The following is a 22,280-nucleotide window of genomic DNA, read 5'->3' as shown; positions in this document are numbered from 1 at the left end:
TAAGTAATTTTTATACATAACTTATACCAAATACAATAAATAAATAAAAATACAATACATAAACAAGTAATGTAAAGGTGTTAATGGTACAAATGTTGTAGGGAGTCAAGTTACGAATAAATTAACCACACAAGGGTCCAGTATGACAGCGGTTTATTTATTACTATACATTCAAAACTCTGAAAGGATACAATTTCAATATAAATAAGATAATCAAACATATAAAATCAATGCATTCATATTCATTAAAACAACATATTACATTTTAATAATAAAACACCTCTAAATACTATTTACATATACTTATATATATATATTTAGTCTATATCAATACTTTAAAGGGAAAACTACCTCCTGTTAACCAACATGAAATATGCAGGTATAAATTAAAGATATATTATGGGAGATAAGATAAAGAGGTGGCAGTTCTCGCTATGATAGTTAAAAACTAGATAGTGTAAAGGTAATTTGCTGAAAATTTCAGTCAAATTGATCCACCATGAGCCGAGAAAGAGAGAGAGAGAGAAATGGGGTTTAACGTCCACTCGACACAAACTAGGTCATTTCGGGACTAAAATATGGTTTGATTTTATTTACATAATTCGCTTGCGCGTAGGGGTCTTTAGCAGTGGGAGGAAACCGGAGGACCCGGAGAAAACCCACGAGGTTGGACAGGCGACCCTACTCCTTGCCACGTACAACCGGGGATTCGAAACCACGCCAGTCGACTCAATGACAGACTTTATGATACAGCGCGCGCACGCTAACCATTCAGCCATCCAACCCCCCAGCCGAGAAAGAAGCGGGTGAAATTTTTGCATAGTCTCGGTCATGATAACTAAAATCATTAATATAAACAGCATAGTCTCGATTATCCACTTTTTCTGATTTAATTATAAGTGGCCGTTAGCGGCATATAGGAATCTAATCCAGCCAACATCGAAGGCTAGCCTTGACATCGAGAGTTTATTATGGTCTGGATAAGTTAATTTATGTCTAATTGATAATTTAGATAACATGTCAGGCCTAAAGAAAGACTTCTAATAAGCAGATTTTGCTCTTGCATAATGCATTTTTAACTAATTAATTTTACTAATAGAAATAGGTTCTTACCCAAGAAGGGTTTTTGAAATGAAAGTAGCCAGAGACTGGAATGAGGTGAAGTACCTTATACGCTCTCTGTAAATAAATAAAATATGGGTTATTGTATATTAAATGTATGAAAGAGGTGTATTGACAATAAATGTATTATTAAAGCCACGTGCTTTAAATATTGTTAATACTGTTGATTGTATGCAATGTAGCCTATTTGCAGAATGTAATTAAAAAAAACAGATTAACTTTAACTTATTTGAAAATTTTACTAAAAGCCAACATGGCCGCAACTTTAACAAAGACCTTTTGAATAATGAAATATATATATAAAACTAATATTAACACGTACCTTTAAACTGTAAACACAAATCTGTAGATAATAATGCTACTAATGCACACGATTGGTGAAAATAACAATCGACAATTCTGAAACTCTAAGTATAAAACTGATATAAGGATTGAATGAAACATGCAACCCTATTCTACAAAATTCTATCTAAGAGTGACCAAGGAAATGATAAATACAAATCCACGAAACCTTCGGGTCAAAGGTGAAAATGAACCCCCAGTGAGCAGAGGATGAACTCGAACTCACTGGATACCTTTAAGAAGAGTGTACAGAACAGGACCGTTTAAAGATGAGTTCCCGCGTACAAACTGGATGATTTAATGGTATATATGTATGGAAGGGGATCGACGCCACATTAAAAGACATGTAAACACGAGTAGAAGTTACTATGTCAGCATATGAAAGTGTTGTTTTGATGATTTTTCCATGTTCGATTTTACAAAATAGAAAAGTATTGTCCACTAACGAAAAAACACATGTACAAATGCGCCTTGTAATGTTTGTATTTTCTACATCTGATCTTTCAACTGTTGTAATTTCTACTAGTGGATAATCGACATATGTAACTTCGACATCGGTATTTTCTTCCAATGTAATTTCTCCACATGTCACATTCATCAAGGCGTGGTTCCGATTTTAGCTGAAGCTTGCGTCATAAAAACAAAACCTCCCTTCAAGTAGTCTCGGTCATCCAGACAATATGGCTCCTCCGCGATAGCTCCCTCGTATGGAAGGGGATCGACGCCACATTAAAAGACATGTAAACACGAGTAGAAGTTTCTATGTCAGCATATGAAAGTGTTGTTTTGATGATTTTTCCATGTTCGATTTTACAAAATAGAAAAGTATTGTCCACTAACGAAAAAACACATGTACAAATGCGCCTTGTAACGTTTGTATTTTCTACATCTGATCTTTCAACTGTTGTAATTTCTACTAGTGCATAATCGACATATGTAACTTCGACATCGGTATTTTCTTCCAATGTAATTTCTCCACATGTCACATTTTTAGCAACTATTAAAAGTTGTATTAAAATTTAGCATAACACAATATGTTAGTGTTAACTTCCGTTAAAAATTATTGATGCTCCCCATGCAACTTTCTGGTAGTAGGAATGACTTTCCTCGAAGGGTAGCCTCGGTCATCCAAGCCCGTTAGTCGAGGGAGCTATCGCGGAGGAGCCATATTGTCTGGATGACCGAGACTACTTGAAGGGAGGTTTTGTTTTTATGACGCAAGCTTTGGCTAAAATCGGAACCACGCCTTGATGGATGTGACATGTGGAGAAATTACATTGGAAGAAAATACCGATGTCGAAGTTACATATGTCGATTATGCACTAGTAGAAATTACAACAGTTGAAAGATCAGATGTAGAAAATACAAACGTTACAAGGCGCATTTGTACATGTGTTTTTTCGTTAGTGGACAATACTTTTCTATTTTGTAAAATCGAACATGGAAAAATCATCAAAACAACACTTTCATATGCTGACATAGTAACTTCTACTCGTGTTTACATGTCTTTTAATGTGGCGTCGATCCCCTTCCATACCCCTCGACTAACGGGCTTGGATGACCGAGGCTACCCTTCGAGGAAAGTCATTCCTACTACCAGAAAGTTGCATGGGGAGCATCAATAATTTTTAACGGAAGTTAACACTAACATATTGTTTTATGCTAAATTTTAATACAACTTTTAATAGTTTGCTTTCTTTGTTATTTTTATGTGTCTTGAATTCACCATTTCTGGTGTTCATGTCGTTAACATAATTTTGAATGCATAGTTATAGTTTCGAATAAAGAACCGCCCCTGTCGGTCCTGTCGTCTGCTCCACATTGGTGACATCGATCAATCGTAGCCATGGACAATAATAATCAGGTATATTTATGTTTGAATATCTTCCACAAAAAACTTGTTCTTAGAGCACATAAGCGTACAAATATACTACATAAGTGACACAGGTCTTTCTTCTTTTTTTGGTTGTCAGATGGTAGCACTATCTACACTACAGTTCTACACTCGTTCAGTCGTTATAGTTTCACGCGTAGACGCCGTAGATACCACATGGTCAATGAAATGGGGTTTAACGTCCTATTTTGATGTATTTTTTGTATTGGCTAATGAAGACTGGCATATACCATGCAGGGTGCAATGAGGGAAATTTTGTCAGGACATCCATCAATAACTCGCCTAGCCCTAGCTAGACTATGTCTATGAAATGAATCACTAGGCCTACTACTACTAGTACTATCAGTATCTCTAACAATTTCCAACTGTCTGGGATTTTTAGCAACTATTAAAAGTTGTATTAAAATTTAGCATAAAACAATATGTTAGTGTTAACTTCCGTTAAAAATTATTGATGCTCCCCATGCAACTTTCTGGTAGTAGGAATGACTTTCCTCGAAGGGTAGCCTCGGTCATCCAAGCCCGTTAGTCGAGGGAGCTATCGCGGAGGAGCCATATTGTCTGGATGACCGAGACTACTTGAAGGGAGGTTTTGTTTTTATGACGCAAGCTTCGGCTAAAATCGAAACCACGCCTTGATGGATGTGACATGTGGAGAAATTACATTGGAAGAAAATACCGATGTCGAAGTTACATATGTCGATTATGCACTAGTAGAAATTACAACAGTTGAAAGATCAGATGTAGAAAATACAAACGTTACAAGGCGCATTTGTACATGTGTTTTTTCGTTAGTGGACAATACTTTTCTATTTTGTAAAATCGAACATGGAAAAATCATCAAAACAACACTTTCATATGCTGACATAGAAACTTCTACTCGTGTTTACATGTCTTTTAATGTGGCGTCGATCCCCTTCCATATATATGGACCAAAAACATATTCAAACTAATTAATTTGTCATAATTATGCTTCAAATCCTTCTCAAACATTGTATTTGCGAAGGAATGCCCTGCTATTAAAATTCGATCAAACCAGGTAATGTTTACGTCACTTCTTGGGAGTCAGAGGAGAATTCATTGCATACATAAGACGATGTTTTCTTTAATCGCTTACTATTTATTACAAATATCGAATCCTAATTAAATTCTCGGATTATCCACTACCCGCGTCTTTTTCCGTCATTTTTATCCCATAAAGTATTGTATGTCTAAGTCTTCATAAAGTTTATCAACTTGTACATCAAGCGCTCAATGTTCGCTTGTGACCTTTGACATCAAGCGTGCATAAGTTCCTAATCGTCGGGCTGTTGATCAGGGGAACCCTTACATTTTTGTCCTGTATACGCTCCATGCGTGTTTTTCGGGGAATCCAGTATTTTTCTAGTAAGATTGGATATCTCTACTTTCCATATACCAAAATTGCCATACTTTTATTGGAAATAACCACCCGATTAATACTTTTCTGGGAACCCATCTTTCAAGGTGCAGTGATGTGTGACATATTACTTAAGATTTCATTAGCATTGTGATCATATTAAAATACCCATAAAATAAATAAATTCGCTCTACCACACAAATAGTTTAAAACAATAAACTGGCGCTTAATAAATGATAAATTTATATATTTTGCTAATGAGTTTGAAATAAAGTGTAATTTAGCTTTGAATATTTCGAGCGATCTTCATTCCATTCTTGTAACTTCTGATGGTTTAATTTAAGTTTAAGTTCTTTATATACAGGTAAAACAACATATTGATTATTGAAAACTGGGGCAAATCCAAGAGATTCCAATAAATATTTAATATCATATGCCCAGTTAAAGACTTTATTTTTATTCGTCATGTACACCTGATATAATGGATTTGTTTTAGATGAAATAATATTTGTAAGGGAACTAGGTTCAGGTTATTTCGAAAATTGCGTACAAAATCTCTATGATAGGTGAGGGGTAAACGGTACCCGATACTCTGAACCTTGATTCTTAAGTTGCCGGTCCCCTTCCCATTTGTTTAATTTGACTGTTGCGTACCACGATCAACTTTCGTGAATAACAAACTCAGATGTCATCAAAAACACTGCTTAAGAAGACCCTTAACCCTTCCTCCATCACTTAAGAACGCCCCCTTTACCCCCCTCATACATTGAGTTAATTCAACTTCTGCGTACAACATTATTTTTTTCTTAAACGTTTCACTATTGGTCCACTAGAACATAAGAGACATTTAGGTGAAATTTTCATTTTTGTTTGGATTATTTTTTTTAAATAATGTCTAATTGAGAGTAATGGATATGTTTTGTTAAGATCATTTCACTGAGCCCGCCGGTAATCTAATGGAAGCTCGTGGACCACAGCGGAAGCCAATTCCTGTCGGAGCCAGGTGAACCATGAACGATTACAGACTTTTTGAGGTATTTTATTTTTCAAGAAAATTTGATAAAACAGATAATAAAGTATTTAGGGCTGGTAGTAAACACCATACGTATGAAAAGAACAAATTATCTACTGAGGTTAATTATCTCCAAAAAAGTTGAATTATGTGTTAATTTCATGGGTTATTGTTTCCGTTACCAAGTTTTTGTCAAGTCGATTCCGGTCATTTTTATTTTTGGTATCAAAGGTTGGGAGGTTGCTTGTTCATGTGAGCATAAATTTTCTGAACCCACCCCATGAAAGAAGTAGCCTAGCTATAGCGCTGTTTTGAAATACGGACACTCAGACACTGTCATGTAAAAGATAATATTATTTTAATTAAAGGGGAAATGTAAGAAAGGCCCCAGGCCTATTTTCCTACCCTTTCGAAATAAAGTGATTATTATTTATTATTATTTATATTATTATTTTTCAAAAATATTGGATATTTATGTCAGGTTGGGATTCTGATTGCTTGGGCAAGTTGGGCTAGAAAATCCACGATCAGGCATTTTTTTTTCGGTTTGACTTGGTCTAGGGGAGGTAACTCCATTCAATAATAACAAACATGCGTGATATAGGACTCGGACTAGTAATTATAAATGTGCATTTCGTACCTTTGACGAAGTACATCCAACCAGATCCCCCTTTCTGCTCACTAACAGTTGGGCTAGGAAATCCACGATTAGGCATTTTTTTTCTGTTTGACTTGGTCTAGGGGAGGTAACTCCATTCAGTAATGTCAAACAGGCGTGATATGCTTTAAAGAGTTGTCTCCCATGCAAATTGGTTTTATTGGCAGTTTCTGAGAGAAAATTAAATAAGTGTTAGTAGCATTTATACCGGTTATTTGTTGACGTTTCAAACCAAGGGCGTCAAACTTTGAGGAATCTAGATAGGCTTTGATATCCAGTCAGGATACATATCGCGTTCGCCCGAATCGCCTTAATTTAATTTTGTGGTAACAGCACTAGGTCATCTACAAACTGTGTATAGTTAAAGACCACGTAAGATTAAAAATCTTAATTGAATGTACTTATAGCCAATGGTTACTATATCCATTTTACGGCAAGTTCAAACTAATCTGATTACCGGCGGCTGCCAGGCAGGATACGCCCACATTTTCGAAAGTGATTTTTCCTACAATCAAGGGCCATAATTCAGGAAATTACAATTCGATATGCGCAAATATCGAAAGGAACCAAGATCCTTGTGTTATAAACTTACATTTCAAGTTTCAACTAAATCGGATAAAAATTGTGACCTCCATAGGATCCACAACCTTGATATACCATATTTTTACGCTATTTGAGAACGAAAGGCGGCCATTTTGTCTGTCAGTTTTGGGCCGATTTTCAAGAAATTCGAACTCAGTCGTCCTTATGGTGTAACGGTGATATAATAATAGTTTTTTTTTTTTAAAAATCGGATAAAAATTATGACATCTACAGGGTCCACAAGCTAAAAACGTTATTTTTCGTACAATTAGGGGCCATAATTCAGGAAGCTACTGTCCGATATGCGCGAATATCAATAGGAACCGAGATCTTTGCGTTATAAACTTACATTTCAAGTTTCATCAAAATTGGATAAAAATTGTGACCTCTATAGGGTCCACAACCTTGATATACCATATTTTTACGCTATTTGAGAACGAACGGCGGCCATTTTGTCCGTTACACCCTAAGGATGGCTGGGTTCGAATTTCGTGTAAATCGGCCCCAAAATTGACAGACATTAAAAATGGTTGCTGTTCGTTCTCAAATAGCGTAAAAATATGGTATATCAAGGTTGTGGACTCTATAGAAGTCACAATTTTTATCCGATTTTGTTGAAACTTGAAATGTAAGTTTATAACACACAGATCGCGGTTCCTTTCGATATTTGAGCATATCGAATTGTAATTTCCTGAATTATGGCCCTTGATTGTAAGAAAAAATCACTTTCTTTTTAGCTTGTTCTCTACCCATCTCTCGAAAATGTGGGCGTATCCTGCCTGGCAGCCGCTGGTTAGAGTATGATTTTGCAATCTTTCCATTTTCGGCCTTAGGCCATGGATTGGGTTTAGTGGGAGCTTTGAGTGAAGATAACCGAATTAATTTCAATCAGATTGGTGTGGACTTGCCGTAATAAAGTTGATATAGTAACCATTGGCTACACTTATCGAAAAGTTCCCAAGCCCATCTTATGTGCACTTTAAGGTGCGAGGACTTGCCAAGAAAAGACGGATTTGGCGATTTCATCATGAAAAATGTTTTCCCAATTTTCTCAGTCACTGATATTACACATTTGTGTGTATTGGGTGGGACTGTCCCAACTTACTAATTCAGAGAGAGAGAGGGAGAGAGAGAGAGAGAGCATACACCAGCTGGGAGTCGAAACCACCCGCCACTTGACTCGATAGCAGGCCTTATGATGTAAATCGCACCATTCGCACCCCACTCCAACTATAGAATACAACAATCAGGAGTTAGAATGGAATCCCCGATTATGAACCGAATGAGGGCACAGAGAATGAGCTTCATATTTTCAATAATTTAAATTAGAATCTCTCGTTCATCAAATGTAACATTTGATCTTGTACCCAACCCAAAATGTGTCCCATTTTTCCTCCCCCACCCCCACCAACGCCCCTCTAGATCCCACAGAAATTGTTTGAATATTTAAACAAAATTAAAGGGATTGGTTATTTGGAAGCAAGGAGGACGCGTGGCAAAAAGCAGAATTACCTTTTTCAAAGCGCAGGCCCTATACATGTTCCACGGGGTTTTAGAATTTGATTCAAATTTTATAGGAAGTGCGGTCAACTTTGCTGCGCTTAAATCCGGACAATTAGGTGGGGGTTTGGCATTCTGCACACAGAGAACTATTTACTTTGAGAATAGATCCCACACTGACAGACCGACTGACTTTATTTCGTAGTTGACCTCGATACGGAAACATAAGACAATATGTTATTGTTGGCCTACAATAGAATTAACCTAACGGTAATTCAAGTAATTCGATAGACTTATCCGCGTGAAAGAGCACAGTCAGTGGGCGGTTATTACTTGTTGAAACCCCACGTCAAGAGTTCTATTATTTCATAGGTTAAAAAAAATGAAGATATACAGCTACAATCAGTCGTCATATTTACAATTTGTTTACAATTGTAGATTATTGGTGATAGTCAGCTACAGTAATTTCAGTTTGAAAGTCTACTAATACAAACGCACTCGAAAGATGATTATCAAAAGATTAACGAGGTGAGTCATCTCATTTTGACTAATCCAGGCTAAGGCGATCAGTAATATAATCTATGTATTTATAAATCAAATATATAAGTTTGTGACAGTAGTTTTTTTGGATGTTGGCGGCCACGGTAGCCCAGTGAGTAAGACGTTGGCTCGCTATCCCGGAGAGCCGTATTCGATATCGGTGTTGGCCCAGAGTTTATCTGGATTTTCCTGCGTGGTCCTCCTTGTTAATGGTGTAAGATAAAGGGTACTGGCAAGGGTCAATGTATAGTCGTTCGGATGGGACTAATAACCGAGGTCCCGTGTACACATTGGCGTGCACATAAAAGACCCCCTGACAGTTGGAATTCAATATAATAGTAGGCCGTAGCGCCGCAGTCCGGGCAAAATTTGCCTCATAACATACTGCATGGTGTATGTCCGTCTTCATTAGCCCAGTTTGAGCAAAACAGTAAGACGTTAAACCCAATTTCATTTCATTAGTCTGTTCTTCTGTCCGTCTGCACTAGGACTGAACGGTGGGGTATATTAAACTGTATAGGGGTATATTAAACTGTATTATGGCCCTATTTGGTTTATATATTTTGAAAAATGTATTCGCTTCAACGAATGCACTATTTCGTTTCAACGAATTAAATATTTCGTTTCAACGAATTGTCTATTTAGTTTTAACAAATTATCTATTTAGTTTTAACAAATTATCTATTTTGTTTTTTACGAATTAATTAATTCCTTTTAACGATATAATTGATTCCTTTTAACGAAGTAATTAATTCCTTTTAACGAAATAACCAATTCTTTTAAACGAAATAATTAATTCGTTAAAACTCATTAACGAAATTAGATTATGTTTCGTTACCACTTATCATCGTGTCATGGTCATATTGAAGACTTATTCAATGGTATTTTGCTTCGGCTGTTCATGTGTCTAATCATGTTCATATTGTATTGCTATCAATGCATGTACGGACAGCTTTGACACCTTCTTTATTTAATAACCCTACTACAATAGTTAACGGTTGGGTGTGGAAGCATATAGAAGCCCTATTTCGTTTCGTTTTTTATACTTTCGATGGCCTTCAATACAAGAAGATCTAACCGGTTGTAGTTATGGGTAGCATAAGGGGTCATACGAGTGACTTGTGGCCCTATGACGTTAGTTTTTAAAGGACAATATTGGTGTCAGTCATTATAAAATATGTGATGGAGCTCGTTAAATACATCCCAAATATAATTTTAACACAGAGATCATTGCTACGGGAGATATGTAACAAGCATGTGAAGAAACGGGAAGTGACGTCAAACATGACAAACACGAGTTGTCCTTCTATATAACTGACTGAAGTAACGACAATTAAAAAAAAAAAAGAATTGGCTCTCAGTAGATAAAAGATAACGAACAAATTAGAAAAAGTCCGTGCATTACCATGTTTTTATTAAGAACAGAATGAATAAAAACGGGGGAATGCACGGGATTTTTGTATTTTTCTCGTGTCCCTTATCTAGTGACAGCCAATTCTATTTTTGAATTGTGAGATACCCTCTCACCGTCCCATATAATAACTTTTCAACTTCAACGGGATTATCAGTGAAATGAAATTCGATCGTTTGTCTGTTACCGCTCGTTACTTCGGTCTATTATATTGAATTACAACTCTTTTTTTTGAATTGTCAGATATCCTCTAATCGTCTCATATAACAACTTTTCATCTTCAACTGAATTATCAGTGAAATGAAATTCGATCGTTTGTCTGTTACCGCTCGTTACTTCAGTCAGTTATATAGAAGGACAACTCGTGTTTGTCATGTTTGGCGTCACTTCCCGTTTCTTCACGTGCTTGTTACACATCTCCCGTAGCAATGATCTCTGTGTTAAAATTATTATTTGGAATGTATTTTACCAGTTCTATCACATATGTAATAATGACTGACACCAATATTGTCCTTTAAGAGGGTATTCGGAAATATAACTTTTTGGGGATTTGTTTACTATCGCTGTGAATTTCTAACTCCCGTTCCGCTTGCCAGACGATAAGTACTCGACTCAACAGGCCATTTGAACGGTTATTTCCTCACATCAACCAGAACGTGGGGTATTTAACAATTCTTCCAGATCATAGTGTAGTGGGGACAAGTAAAACGAAATTTGAACAATAACGAAACGAAATAGGATGTGTTTCTTAATCAGATAGGGAAGTTGAGGGACGGAGACACGAGATGGCGATCGAATTTATACAATCGAGACCAAATCATAGGATTTATGACATTGCCGATCATGCTTATTCAGAATACTAAACATTTTATTGTTCTTTGTTTTTCAGAAAATATTTAAAAGTTCTTGGAGCGACCGCCACCTTTATCTGTTTTGCTTTAGTACTATTGCCAATTAAAGAAACGTGTACGGAGGTTCACTTGCTTCATGACTTACATTCGGACACAGACCATAAAGTGTTTCATGCCTTAACATCTGAAACAGGTCATAGAGGGCTTCATGATTTAAAAGATGAAACCGATCAAAAAAAGCTTCATACATATATAGATGGTAGATTAACATCAGAATATGAAATTGAAACTACCTATAAAGAACGTAAAATTATATTATGGTATGTTCCACCTAGATATGTTAATAACACACCAAATTTACAACCTTTAAAGGCGTGTCCAGAGAGAAGCTGTTTTATGACAACAAATACAAAGTATATGAAAGAAGCTGCAGCTGTTTTGTTCAATGCTCAGATTATGCAAATACCCAAACCGATGTCAAGACCAGACCCTAAACAAATATGGATACTTCATGATACAGAGCCCGAGAAACCCGACTGGAGTCACAATGTGGCTTTTAGAAAACCAGAATGGCGAGATTTATTCAACTGGACCATGTTTTATAGGGAGGATTCGGATATTTTCGCGCCTTACGGCATTGTGAGAAAGAAAACACCGTCTGAGTTGTTTAATAGAGATTTAGATTCGCTTGTTAAATCAAAAACTAAAAATGTGGCTTGGATGGTCAGTCATTGCACCACACAGGGTAAACGAGTTGAATATGTTAGGCTACTTCAGAAATATATCGACATCGATATCTACGGTAACTGTAGTCTTTTACAGTGGCCAAGAAACCTGGACAAGGAATTTATGCTTATGATAAATTCAACATATAAATTTTATCTAGCTTTTGAAAATTCATTTTGTGTGGATTATATAACTGAAAAATTCTATCGTTACTATAACGGTGATTATATTTTAGTGGCTCGAGGTGGGGGAAATTATACAAAATATATTCCTGCTGGAACATTTATAGACACTAGAGATTTTAACAGTACTAAAGATTTAACTGATCATCTACACTATCTCAGTACAAATCACGAGGCTTACATGAAAATATTAAGAAAAAAAGATTTGTATATAAGTGTATATGAACGTTTGGACACAGTTGAAAATAACGACATCGTATTTATCCATTATCAATACGAGACACCAGCCCTATGTGAAATATGCTACAGAATCAATAATTTACAAATATATTCGAAAACAATAGCTAGGGTTGATGAATGGTTTGACGAAAAGTTGTGCTATCCCCCGAAAGACCTGAACTGTTTTAACAATGAATGGTATGTGTTTATCTGGTTTTTCTTTACTTGTTTTAGTTGGTGGGGAGTTGGTTGGCTGAATCGATAATAAGGTCTGCTAGTAGGTCATGTGGCATGGTTTGGATTCCCCGCTTGTACGTGATAAAAATACAGGATCGCCTGTCCAACCTCGTGGCTTTTCTCTGGGTTCTCCAGTTTCCTTCCACCACTGAAAACTCCTACGCACAAGCGAATCATTGAATTAAAATTGGACGTGAACCACCCCTTCTCTCTCTCTCTCTCTCTCTCTCTCTGTTATCTTGGTTTATCTCATGTGTTATATCTAGTTATCTTGGTTTATCCCATGTGTTATATGTAGTTATCTTTGTTTATTCCATGTGTTATATCTAGTTATCTTGGTTTATCCCATGTGTTATATCTGGTTATATTGGTGTATCTCATGTGTTATATCTGGTTATCTTGGTTTATCCCATGTGTTATATCTAGTTATCTTTGTTTATCCCATGTGTTATATCTAGTTATCTTGGATTATCCCATGTGTTATATCTAGTTATCTTTGTTTATCTCATGTGTTATATCTGGTTATCTTGGTTTATCCCATGTGTTGTGTTATATCTAGTTATCATGTGTTAAATCTGGTTATCTTTGTTTATCTCATGTGTTATATCTGGTTATATTGGTGTATCTCATGTGTTATATCTGGTTATCTTGGTTTAGCCCATGTGTTATATCTAGTTATCTTGGTTTATCCCATGTGCTATATCTAGTTATCTTTGTTTATCTCATGTGTTATATCTGGTTATCTTTGTTTATTTCATGTGTTATATCTGGTTATATTGGTGTATCTCATCTGTTATATTTGGTTATCTCATGTGTTATATCTGGTTATTTATTTTAAACGATTTATCATGCTTAATGAGCAACTCTCACTTTGTTTTATTTTTTTATTTTATATTTTTGAATTTAAACGATTAATTATGCTTGTTGTGTTTCGTGGGCCTTTAAGGCCCGTCATTCTACACCTTTTTTAAAAATTGTATTTTGATTGTTTTTATTCAATGTGTGACACTTAAATGAAACAATTCTTCTGTAACTTAAACTGGACAATAATTTTCTTCTTGTGAAATAGAGAGTTAAAGGGCAATATTGGTGTCAGTCATTATCACATATGTGATAGAACTCGTTAAACACGTTCCAAATATAATTTTAACACAGAGATGATTGCTACGATAGATGCGTAGTGAAGGTTTCTACAAAAGGACGTGACGAACACAAAAGGAAAACACGAGTTATCCTTCTATATAATTGACTGAAGTGACGAGTGATAACAGATATACGGGCGAATTTCTGCTCACTAAAAATTCCTTCGAAGACCAAAAGTTGTTATGTGAGACTGTGAGAGGATATCTGACAATTCAAAAAAGTAATTGAATGTCACTAGATAAGAGAAAACGAGAAAAATTGAAATAGTCCGTATATTCACTTGTTTTATTCATTCTATACTTAATGAAAAAATAGTAATGCACGAAATTTTTCCACATTTTTTCGTTTTCTCTTTTCTAGTGACAGTCAATTTCTGTTTTGAATCGTCAGATATCCCCTCACAGTCTCATATAACAACTTTTGGTCTCCGAAGGAATTATTAGTGAGCAGAAATTGGCCTGTGTTTTCATTTTGCATTCGTCACTTCCGTTTGTTGAACCTTGATTACGCATCTATCGTAGCAAATTATGTTTGGAACGTGTTAAACCAGTTCAATCATGTGATAATGACTGACACCAATATTGTCCTTTAAGGGATTGAAACTAACAATAGGATTATTAGTATGTGTGATTACAGATAGCCCACTATATATCCGATTAGTCTATACCACCTTAAATAAACATATCTTTATTTGCTGTACATTATATTATAATATGATATATACTCTTCACAAAAGTAGGGGATATTGAAATGCAAATACCTATGCAGGTTGTGATATGATAAATAGTCACTGACACTTGACATGCTATGAGAGTATGTTCACAGGTGAAGAACTTATCGCCCCAACAGAACCACTGAGCTGCATGTGCGACACGCAATAGCGCCATACACGTAGGAGGGGTTCATTGTCAAATTTGATACTTCAAGGAAGGGTTGATGAAAACTGCCGTTTGCTGGTTTACCCTATCCATGTTTGCTTTCCTATCGGTTTTTGCATAAGATTTACTGTTTAGCGTATCTCTGCTTTAGTGTGTTACGTTTAATTTGATCGGGATACGTGTTCGTCGACGTCAACGTCAACCGACAACACTGCAAGAATTGGCCGTGGCACTGCAAGCTGAGTGGGTCAGATTGCCCCAAATCGTGATTGGATGGTTGATTAGGAGCATGCCTCGACGAATAGCTGAATGTCTGAGGATTGGTGGAGCAATTACTCATTATTAAGTCAAAAATCAGAAACGTCCATTTTCACTTTTGACAGTGTATCTCTTTGCGAGTGAAATGGGGCCGTCAGATGAGCCGCCCATATGAACTGTTTATGTTCATGTGTAGGCAATTGGCTTGTTATTAACATACACTGGTTACCTCTAATAACACAGCTGTGCATTTCCGCAGTTTTGTATTGTTTCTAAATATCCCCTACTTTTTTTTTGAAGAGAATACAATACATATTGAACATGCATATTATGCAATTTATTCTATGTGTATCCGCATACACCATTACACCCAATTCTTCTTGCATGAATTTGCTTTTTCAGGTTGAACATTGGTTTCTGGATGGTTGTTTTTTCTGCACCATTCTGTAGAATCTTATTTTCTATGTAAAAACACTCCTCTCCTATTACAAAATATATTATTTCCAATATGTTTGGGTGGAAGTATTCCCATTAATCTCTTGATTTTCCTAAAGATGTATGTTTCAAATACTTCCGTTGCCAGTCATTACAGAATTTATTTGCCCAATCGGGCTTATATTGTAAAGCCTTAACCTTTATAAAAGAAATACATTTTTATAGAGAATTTCAATCTATATATATATATATATATATCCTTGTTTTTTTTTATGTTTTATATTTTTAATATGCATAATTAAACTATTGTGTTATTTAATTTTAGTTATGTTTACTGTGATATTTAATTTTAATTATGTTTACTGTGATATTTAATTTTAAGTATGTTTACTGTGATATTGTAAGGGTTGGGGTGGCCGAATGGTTAATATGTGCGCGTTGGATCATAATGTCTGTCATTGAGTCAAGTGGGGTGGTTTCGATTTCCGCTTGTACGTGACAAGGAGTAGGTTCGACTGCCCAACCTCGTGGGCTTTCTCCGGATCCTCCGATTACCTCCCATTGCAAAAAAAAACATACGCGCAAGCGACGTATTGTCATTTCATCCAAATATTATATTTCCTGATTGGCATCGGTGAGGAGGTAACCCGGTCCAGATTTTTTTTTTTTTTTTTTTCAATCGTAATGACATTTTCGACCATAAAATTAGTCAAGATGATACCTTGGAGTGAGGGTTGGTGGCAGTCGGGGATCTGTCTTTGAGTTTCTTTAGACGGTGGTAAAAATGTCAATGCTTACTGAACCATGTCCATATACATGTCTAAGGTTTTCAGTTACATCATAATACAAGGACTAATGACAAATTTTTATCTTTTTCTAATCATTAACATTTTTTCTTTGGTAACTTAAAGGCTCGGTGCGCCATTTACCGCTGTAGGAATTCCTTGCAACTACAATATTGTTGAAGTGTAATCTCTAACTAATAGGAATATCAGTCTAAAATGGTTCAGTATTTTCAAAGTTATGATCAATTGAAATTTCATCGATCTATGTTGTTCGAGCGTAATAAGACGCCGCCATCTTTTATTGTTAGCGGAGAAACCGTTCACACGTTCCTGAAGTTTTACGTCCACTTCCACCAAGGGTGGTATCGTAGACAAGATTAGTGTTTCCTAAGAAACTTGCCAGAGGAAGTCTCTAAATAGGCTTGATCCAGCAAACTTGTGATAAGATTCAATGTCTTTGCAGGAAAGCGTCCAAGGTATTTTTTTATCCAAGGAGAAACCTGATGGATCTAGTTAAAATCTGATTGAATCCATACCGGGATATTATCTAGCGTTGTTATTTTTATTTTATTTTCTTAAAGGCTCAATATCACTCTTGTTGTAACTAAATAATATGTCCCAATCTTTATTCTGGTCAACAAATTGTACTATTTTACAATATTCCAATTAATTGATGATACAAATTTCATCTTAACACACCCAATTTAAAAAATTGGAAAAATTCAACTAAATGATTTGAAAAGCCTGACGTAAAGCTTTCAAACGTGACTTGATTTAAAAATATTTTTGAACCCTCTGGACAAGTAAAATATGATTTAATGGATAATTTACACAACAGGTAGGACACTAACACATCTAGTACTTAAAATAAGGCTATTTTTTTATTTTCTGGAACTGTCAAGCCAGCAAGAGTGTTATTGTCCCTTTAAAGAAATGTTAAAAAATCAATTTGAGTATATATTTAGCGTGTATTAAGCCGTGAGAAATTTGATATTTTAGTCTTTAATAGTCAATTCGGGGAGTATCACTTGCAACACATCTTTTTCAATCAATTTCAATCGCTCAATTGGGTTTTTTCCACATTCAATATTGGCCCTATAGTGTGGACTATTACTTTCAGATCTAACAAAGATTAAACACCAAGCTGAGTGCGAAGGAATATTAAACAAGATATGTAAATTATTTTACTAGTAATACTTTGAAAATATTTCCAATGTTTATTTGTCAGATATGTTTTTTACTTTCTAACATAATGTCTTAAAGGGGGATTTGATTTGAGCAGTCGTAAAAAAGGTATCAATGCAAAAATAGCACAAGAAAATGTTAATGCTGTATTTACTATTTTCCATGAAGACCTGTATTTATTTGTAGCAGAATACCACCCGCTACCACCCCACTCCCCAAATGACGCTGCGTTGGGACCCGCTACATTCTGTCGTATTTGGGAAACCATGGTCTTAAGTCATGGTGACATAATTTATTAAAGATAAAAATTAAAAATCACTTCTTAATAGTTAAATAGATATCGTAGGCCTTAGCTTACTTTTGAAGAAGAAAACATAGTTATTGCCAACCGATTATATCCGAATTTACTATTTATTTACGAGTTTCTATTTTAAAGGAGCTAAATCGCTAATATTTGGGATCTAGAAATTGACACAAATGGGTCGCAACGCATATAATAATGTAATGTGAATGTATATAAACTGATTTACATTCAATCGTTTGTTTTTACTGCAATTTCTAATCAGTTATGTTCGGCGAAATACGCCAGAAGTCTCAATCCAATGGCAATCTCTAGCGCTTGGTTATTCCACTCTATACCGATAGTATTTATTGCGCATGCTCTCCAGATAAGAATATGACGTCACCATTTGACATGACTTGTGGAATATATCTAGCCTCTTTCTACGAGTCCCTTGTTAAAAATGGCGCTGAAATGCACCATGGTACACGATTCGTGTACCAACGGTAAAATGTATATTTTGTCTTAATTATTGGATATCAGAAGCCCATCTTTTTCCCGTAAGATCACAACATCAATGTTGATTTAAATTGACAAATAATTCGTGTTTTCAATGTCGAAGATTTTGGATGATATTGAGTTAGAGACTTAGCTACTTTAAGCTTTGCAATAGCAAACATAAATGTAAAGTAATCTGATAGATAGGCCTACATATTTCCAAGATAAAAATTACAGAATCTATTTTAACTACTGGCAGGATATTTTCTCTTTTTTATATATATATAAAAAGGGTTGGAACGATATAGAAAATTTGGGCGATGTAATTTTTTCAGTATACCTATACTGAAGAAAATAGAAACAGTGACTGTCTAAAAGCGATCAACAGATTGGACCCACAAACTAAGAAACCATGGGTCCCACCAAAAAGATCGTCTGTTTGCTCACATATTTCAAAATCGACGACTTTATACTATCCAAACACGCCAGCCACAAATTATTAAAACCATTAGCTGTACCAAGTATATTTCAATGGAAAGACAACCAAAAGGTATGGAATCAACCCTAACCAACAATAGCTTAATTATTTGACAAAAGTCCCTTGTTGAGTACTATGATCCCTCTTGCATTTTTGTGCAAATATTTCTTTATGGGATTAGTTACAGCTGTTTCCATAGCAGGTTTTATAGAAAAACATATGGAGATATTTTAGTGACATACAGAATAAACCCAATAATTGCCCATATCCCAATAGTATTAAATATGGAAAAACAACAGTTAATGATCTAAATGCTATTGCTAATGTGATGAATGATTACTTCACTAATTTAACTGATGACATTAAGCCCCCCTATACACCACTTTCTCAAGAGTGCAAACGAAAGATATCAGATTACGTATAAAAATGATAAGATTCCCCCAAAAAACAACTTTTCTATTACTTGTATTACTACCACAGAGGTATTAAAACATTTATTGAGTTTAAATAGTAACAAAGCCATTGAGTGTGATGGTATTGGACCCAAAACTTTAAAATTGTCTGCGTATACAATTTGTAGCTGTTTGACATATATCATTAATCTTTGTATTTCTCAAAACATGTTCCCCAGTGCCCTTAAACTGGCTAAAATTATTCCTATACATAAGAAGGGAACTAAAGATGATCCGAACAATTATAGGCCAATCTCCCCACAATTCAAAAATATTCGAAAGACACTTGAGCACTGAAATTTAAACTTTTTTGGAAACTTTCAATGTTCTTTATGCTTACCAATCTGGATTTAGATCAAATCATTCATGTGCTACCGCACTGATCCGAATGACAGATAATTGGCTTGATGCTATCGATAATGGTGCGATGAGTTGTATAGTGTATCTGGATTTTAGCATTTATCGATTTGATAATAATTCGCAAATTTTGACGGAAGCAAAAAGTATGTTTAGGATCAATTACCTCCTCAATTACTACAGTCAAATGCGGGGTTCCACAAGGTTCGTTCCTGGGTCCTCTCCTATTCCATATTTTTATAAATGATCTCCCACTCAATATTGAATCAAGTCAGATAGATTTGTTTGCTGATGACAGTACCCTGCATTGTTCATACAAAGATATTTAATCCATCGCCAATAATCTCCAAAATGGTCTCTACATGTATTTGGTTGCTAAATGGTATGAAAACAATGGGATGGTAATCAATCCTTCGAAAACAAAATCAATGCTGATTTCATCAAAACACAAAAGAAATCAGAAAAACCTAACTTTATCACTCCATGGTGAGAAAATTGAGATGGTTACTACCGCAAAATTACTTGGAATTCAAATTGACCAAGACCTTAAATGTGAAGCACAGATAGTAGATATGTCTAAAAAAACTTGCATCAAAGATATTTCTCCCAAATAAGATAAAAGATCATTTATACGGAAGCGTAATGGGGCCACATATTTTTTTTTATTATTCTATTTTCAAATTTTCAAGATACTAACTTGAATTTTCAAGATACTAACTTGAATTTTCAAGATACTAACTTGAATTTTCAAGATACTAACTTGAATTTTCAAGATACTAACTTGAATTTTCAAGATACTAACTTGAATTTTCAAGATACTAACTTGAATTTTCAAGATACTAACTACTAACTTGATTTTTCAAGATACTAACTTGAATTTTCAAGATACTAACTTGAATTTTCAAGTTACTAACTTGAATTTTCAAGTTACTAACTTGAATTTCCAAGTTAGCTAACTTGAATTTTCAAGTTACTAACTTGGATTTGAATTTACAAGTTACTAACTTGGATTTGAATTTACAAGTTAGCTAACTTGAATTTAAATTTACAAGTTAGCTAACTTGAATTTTCAAGATACTAACTTGAATTTTCAAGATACTAACTTGAATTTTCAAGATACTAACTTGAATTTTCAAGATACTAACTTGAATTTTCAAGATACTAACTTGAATTTTCAAGATACTAACTTGAATTTTCAAGATACTAACTTGAATTTTCAAGATACTAACTTGAGGGGGAAAGAGTATTGAGTTGATACTCAACTCTGATAAAAAAAAACATGTCTTCTCTTCATAAACTGGCAGTATTGACCTAAATAAATGAATGAGTGAATGTTGTTTATAGCACGTCGAAACCGTAAATCATGTCCATCTACGTGTTATCGCCGATAATCTGCTTATGTTTTGGGAGTATCCCTAAGTGATCGGATGGGACTCGAACCCTCGACATCACTGATGGCAGACCAAGGCGTAGCCTATCGGCCACCCGACCCTCTCCCCAAGACTCGCCTTCTAGGACACGCTAGGAATGGGGCGATGGACACATTCTACTATCTAACTCTGTACTATTAACCTGTAAAATAATACACTGTAAAAAAATTATATTTATTTTACATTGTTTCTTGAAGTACCTCGTAACGTCCAGGGTTCTAAAGGGTGGGGGGATGGCAGAGATGTCCTAGGGAGCAGATGTTCCAGAGAAAAAATGACCGGGGGGGATGGGGGGAAACTCTGAAGGTAGATGGCCTTGGAGGGGGGGGGGGGTAGATGTCCCAGGGGGGCAGATGTCCTGGGGGCCAAAAGTCCAGTGAGTAAAAGTCCGGGGGTAGATATCCTAGGAGTAAAGATGTCTTTAGGAGGAAATGTCCTGGGGGTAAAAGTCCTAAAATGGTGTTTTATGGCACGTCGACACCGTAATAATCTGGTCAATTTGCGCCAATCTATGTGCTATCAAAGATGAATTGCCTAATGCGCGGGGAGTAAATACGCTGCAGGGGGAAACCGGAGTACCCGGAGGAAACCTGCGTGATCGAATAGGCTACTCCCGCACCTTGTCATTGAGGTCGGCGAGAACGGGATTCGTACCTCGACCCCATTGATGACAGACCGACCACCCGACCACCCTCAAAACTGTTGGACTAGTAAAGTAGAATTTAATGAGATGATTTAAACTAAAGGCAGAACTAACACATTTAGAACTTAGAATAAGGCCTTTTTTTGAACCAGCGAGAGTGGAATTGTCCAATTTAGTATCTTGAAAATTCAAGTTAGTATTTTGAAAATTCAAGTTAGTATTTTGAAAATTCAAGTTAGTATCTTGAAAATTAAAGTTAGTATCTTGAAAATTCAAGTTAGTAACTTGAAAATTCAAGTTAGTAACTTGAAAATTCAAGTTAGTAACTTGAAAATTCAAGTTAGTAACTTGAAAAATTGAAAATAGAATTGAAAAAAAACTTGTGTTGAAACAACACAAGTAAGGTGTCGCTATTTAACAACACAAACTTGTGTTGAAACAACACAAAACTTGTGTTAAATGTTGAAACAACACAAAACTTGTGTTAAAATTTATCAAACAACACAAACTTGTGTGAAAATCTACACAATACTTGTGTTGAAATTTTTGAAACTTGTGTTGAAATTTTTGAAACTTGTGTTGAAATTTCTGAAACTTGCGTTAAAATTTCTGAAACTTGTGTTGAAATTTCTGAAACTTGTGTGGTTTCATACAAACTTGTGTATAACCATCCACAAAAACTTGTGTTGTGTTTTTCCCCAATATATATACAGTATAGCACCTTTTTATGCAGGACCCATCTCTTTGCTCTGTTAGACCTGTAAAGTTTGGTAAAAGAAGGAAACAAAATTTTCTTCCAAAACA

The 22,280-nt window shown here is 35.3% G+C and overlaps 1 protein-coding gene across 1 annotated transcript; it reads left to right on the top strand.

Moving 5' to 3' along the window:
* The first annotated feature begins 1,652 nt into the window (after nucleotides 1-1,652).
* Nucleotides 1,653-20,337, top strand: LOC126815293 (alpha-(1,3)-fucosyltransferase C-like). Its single transcript, XM_056100016.1, has 3 exons — nucleotides 1,653-1,663; nucleotides 11,680-12,615; nucleotides 20,331-20,337. The coding sequence occupies exons 1-3, from the start codon at nucleotides 1,653-1,655 to the stop codon at nucleotides 20,335-20,337; spliced, it is 954 nt and encodes a 317-aa protein (XP_055955991.1).
* Nucleotides 20,338-22,280: the final 1,943 nt, after the last annotated feature.

The sequence above is a fragment of the Patella vulgata genome, chromosome 3 (genome assembly GCF_932274485.2).
Source record: "Patella vulgata chromosome 3, xgPatVulg1.2, whole genome shotgun sequence".
Taxonomy (NCBI): Eukaryota; Metazoa; Mollusca; class Gastropoda; family Patellidae; genus Patella; species Patella vulgata.
The sequence above is the reverse complement of the archived record's forward strand: the minus strand, read 5'-3'. Positions and strand labels throughout refer to the sequence as shown.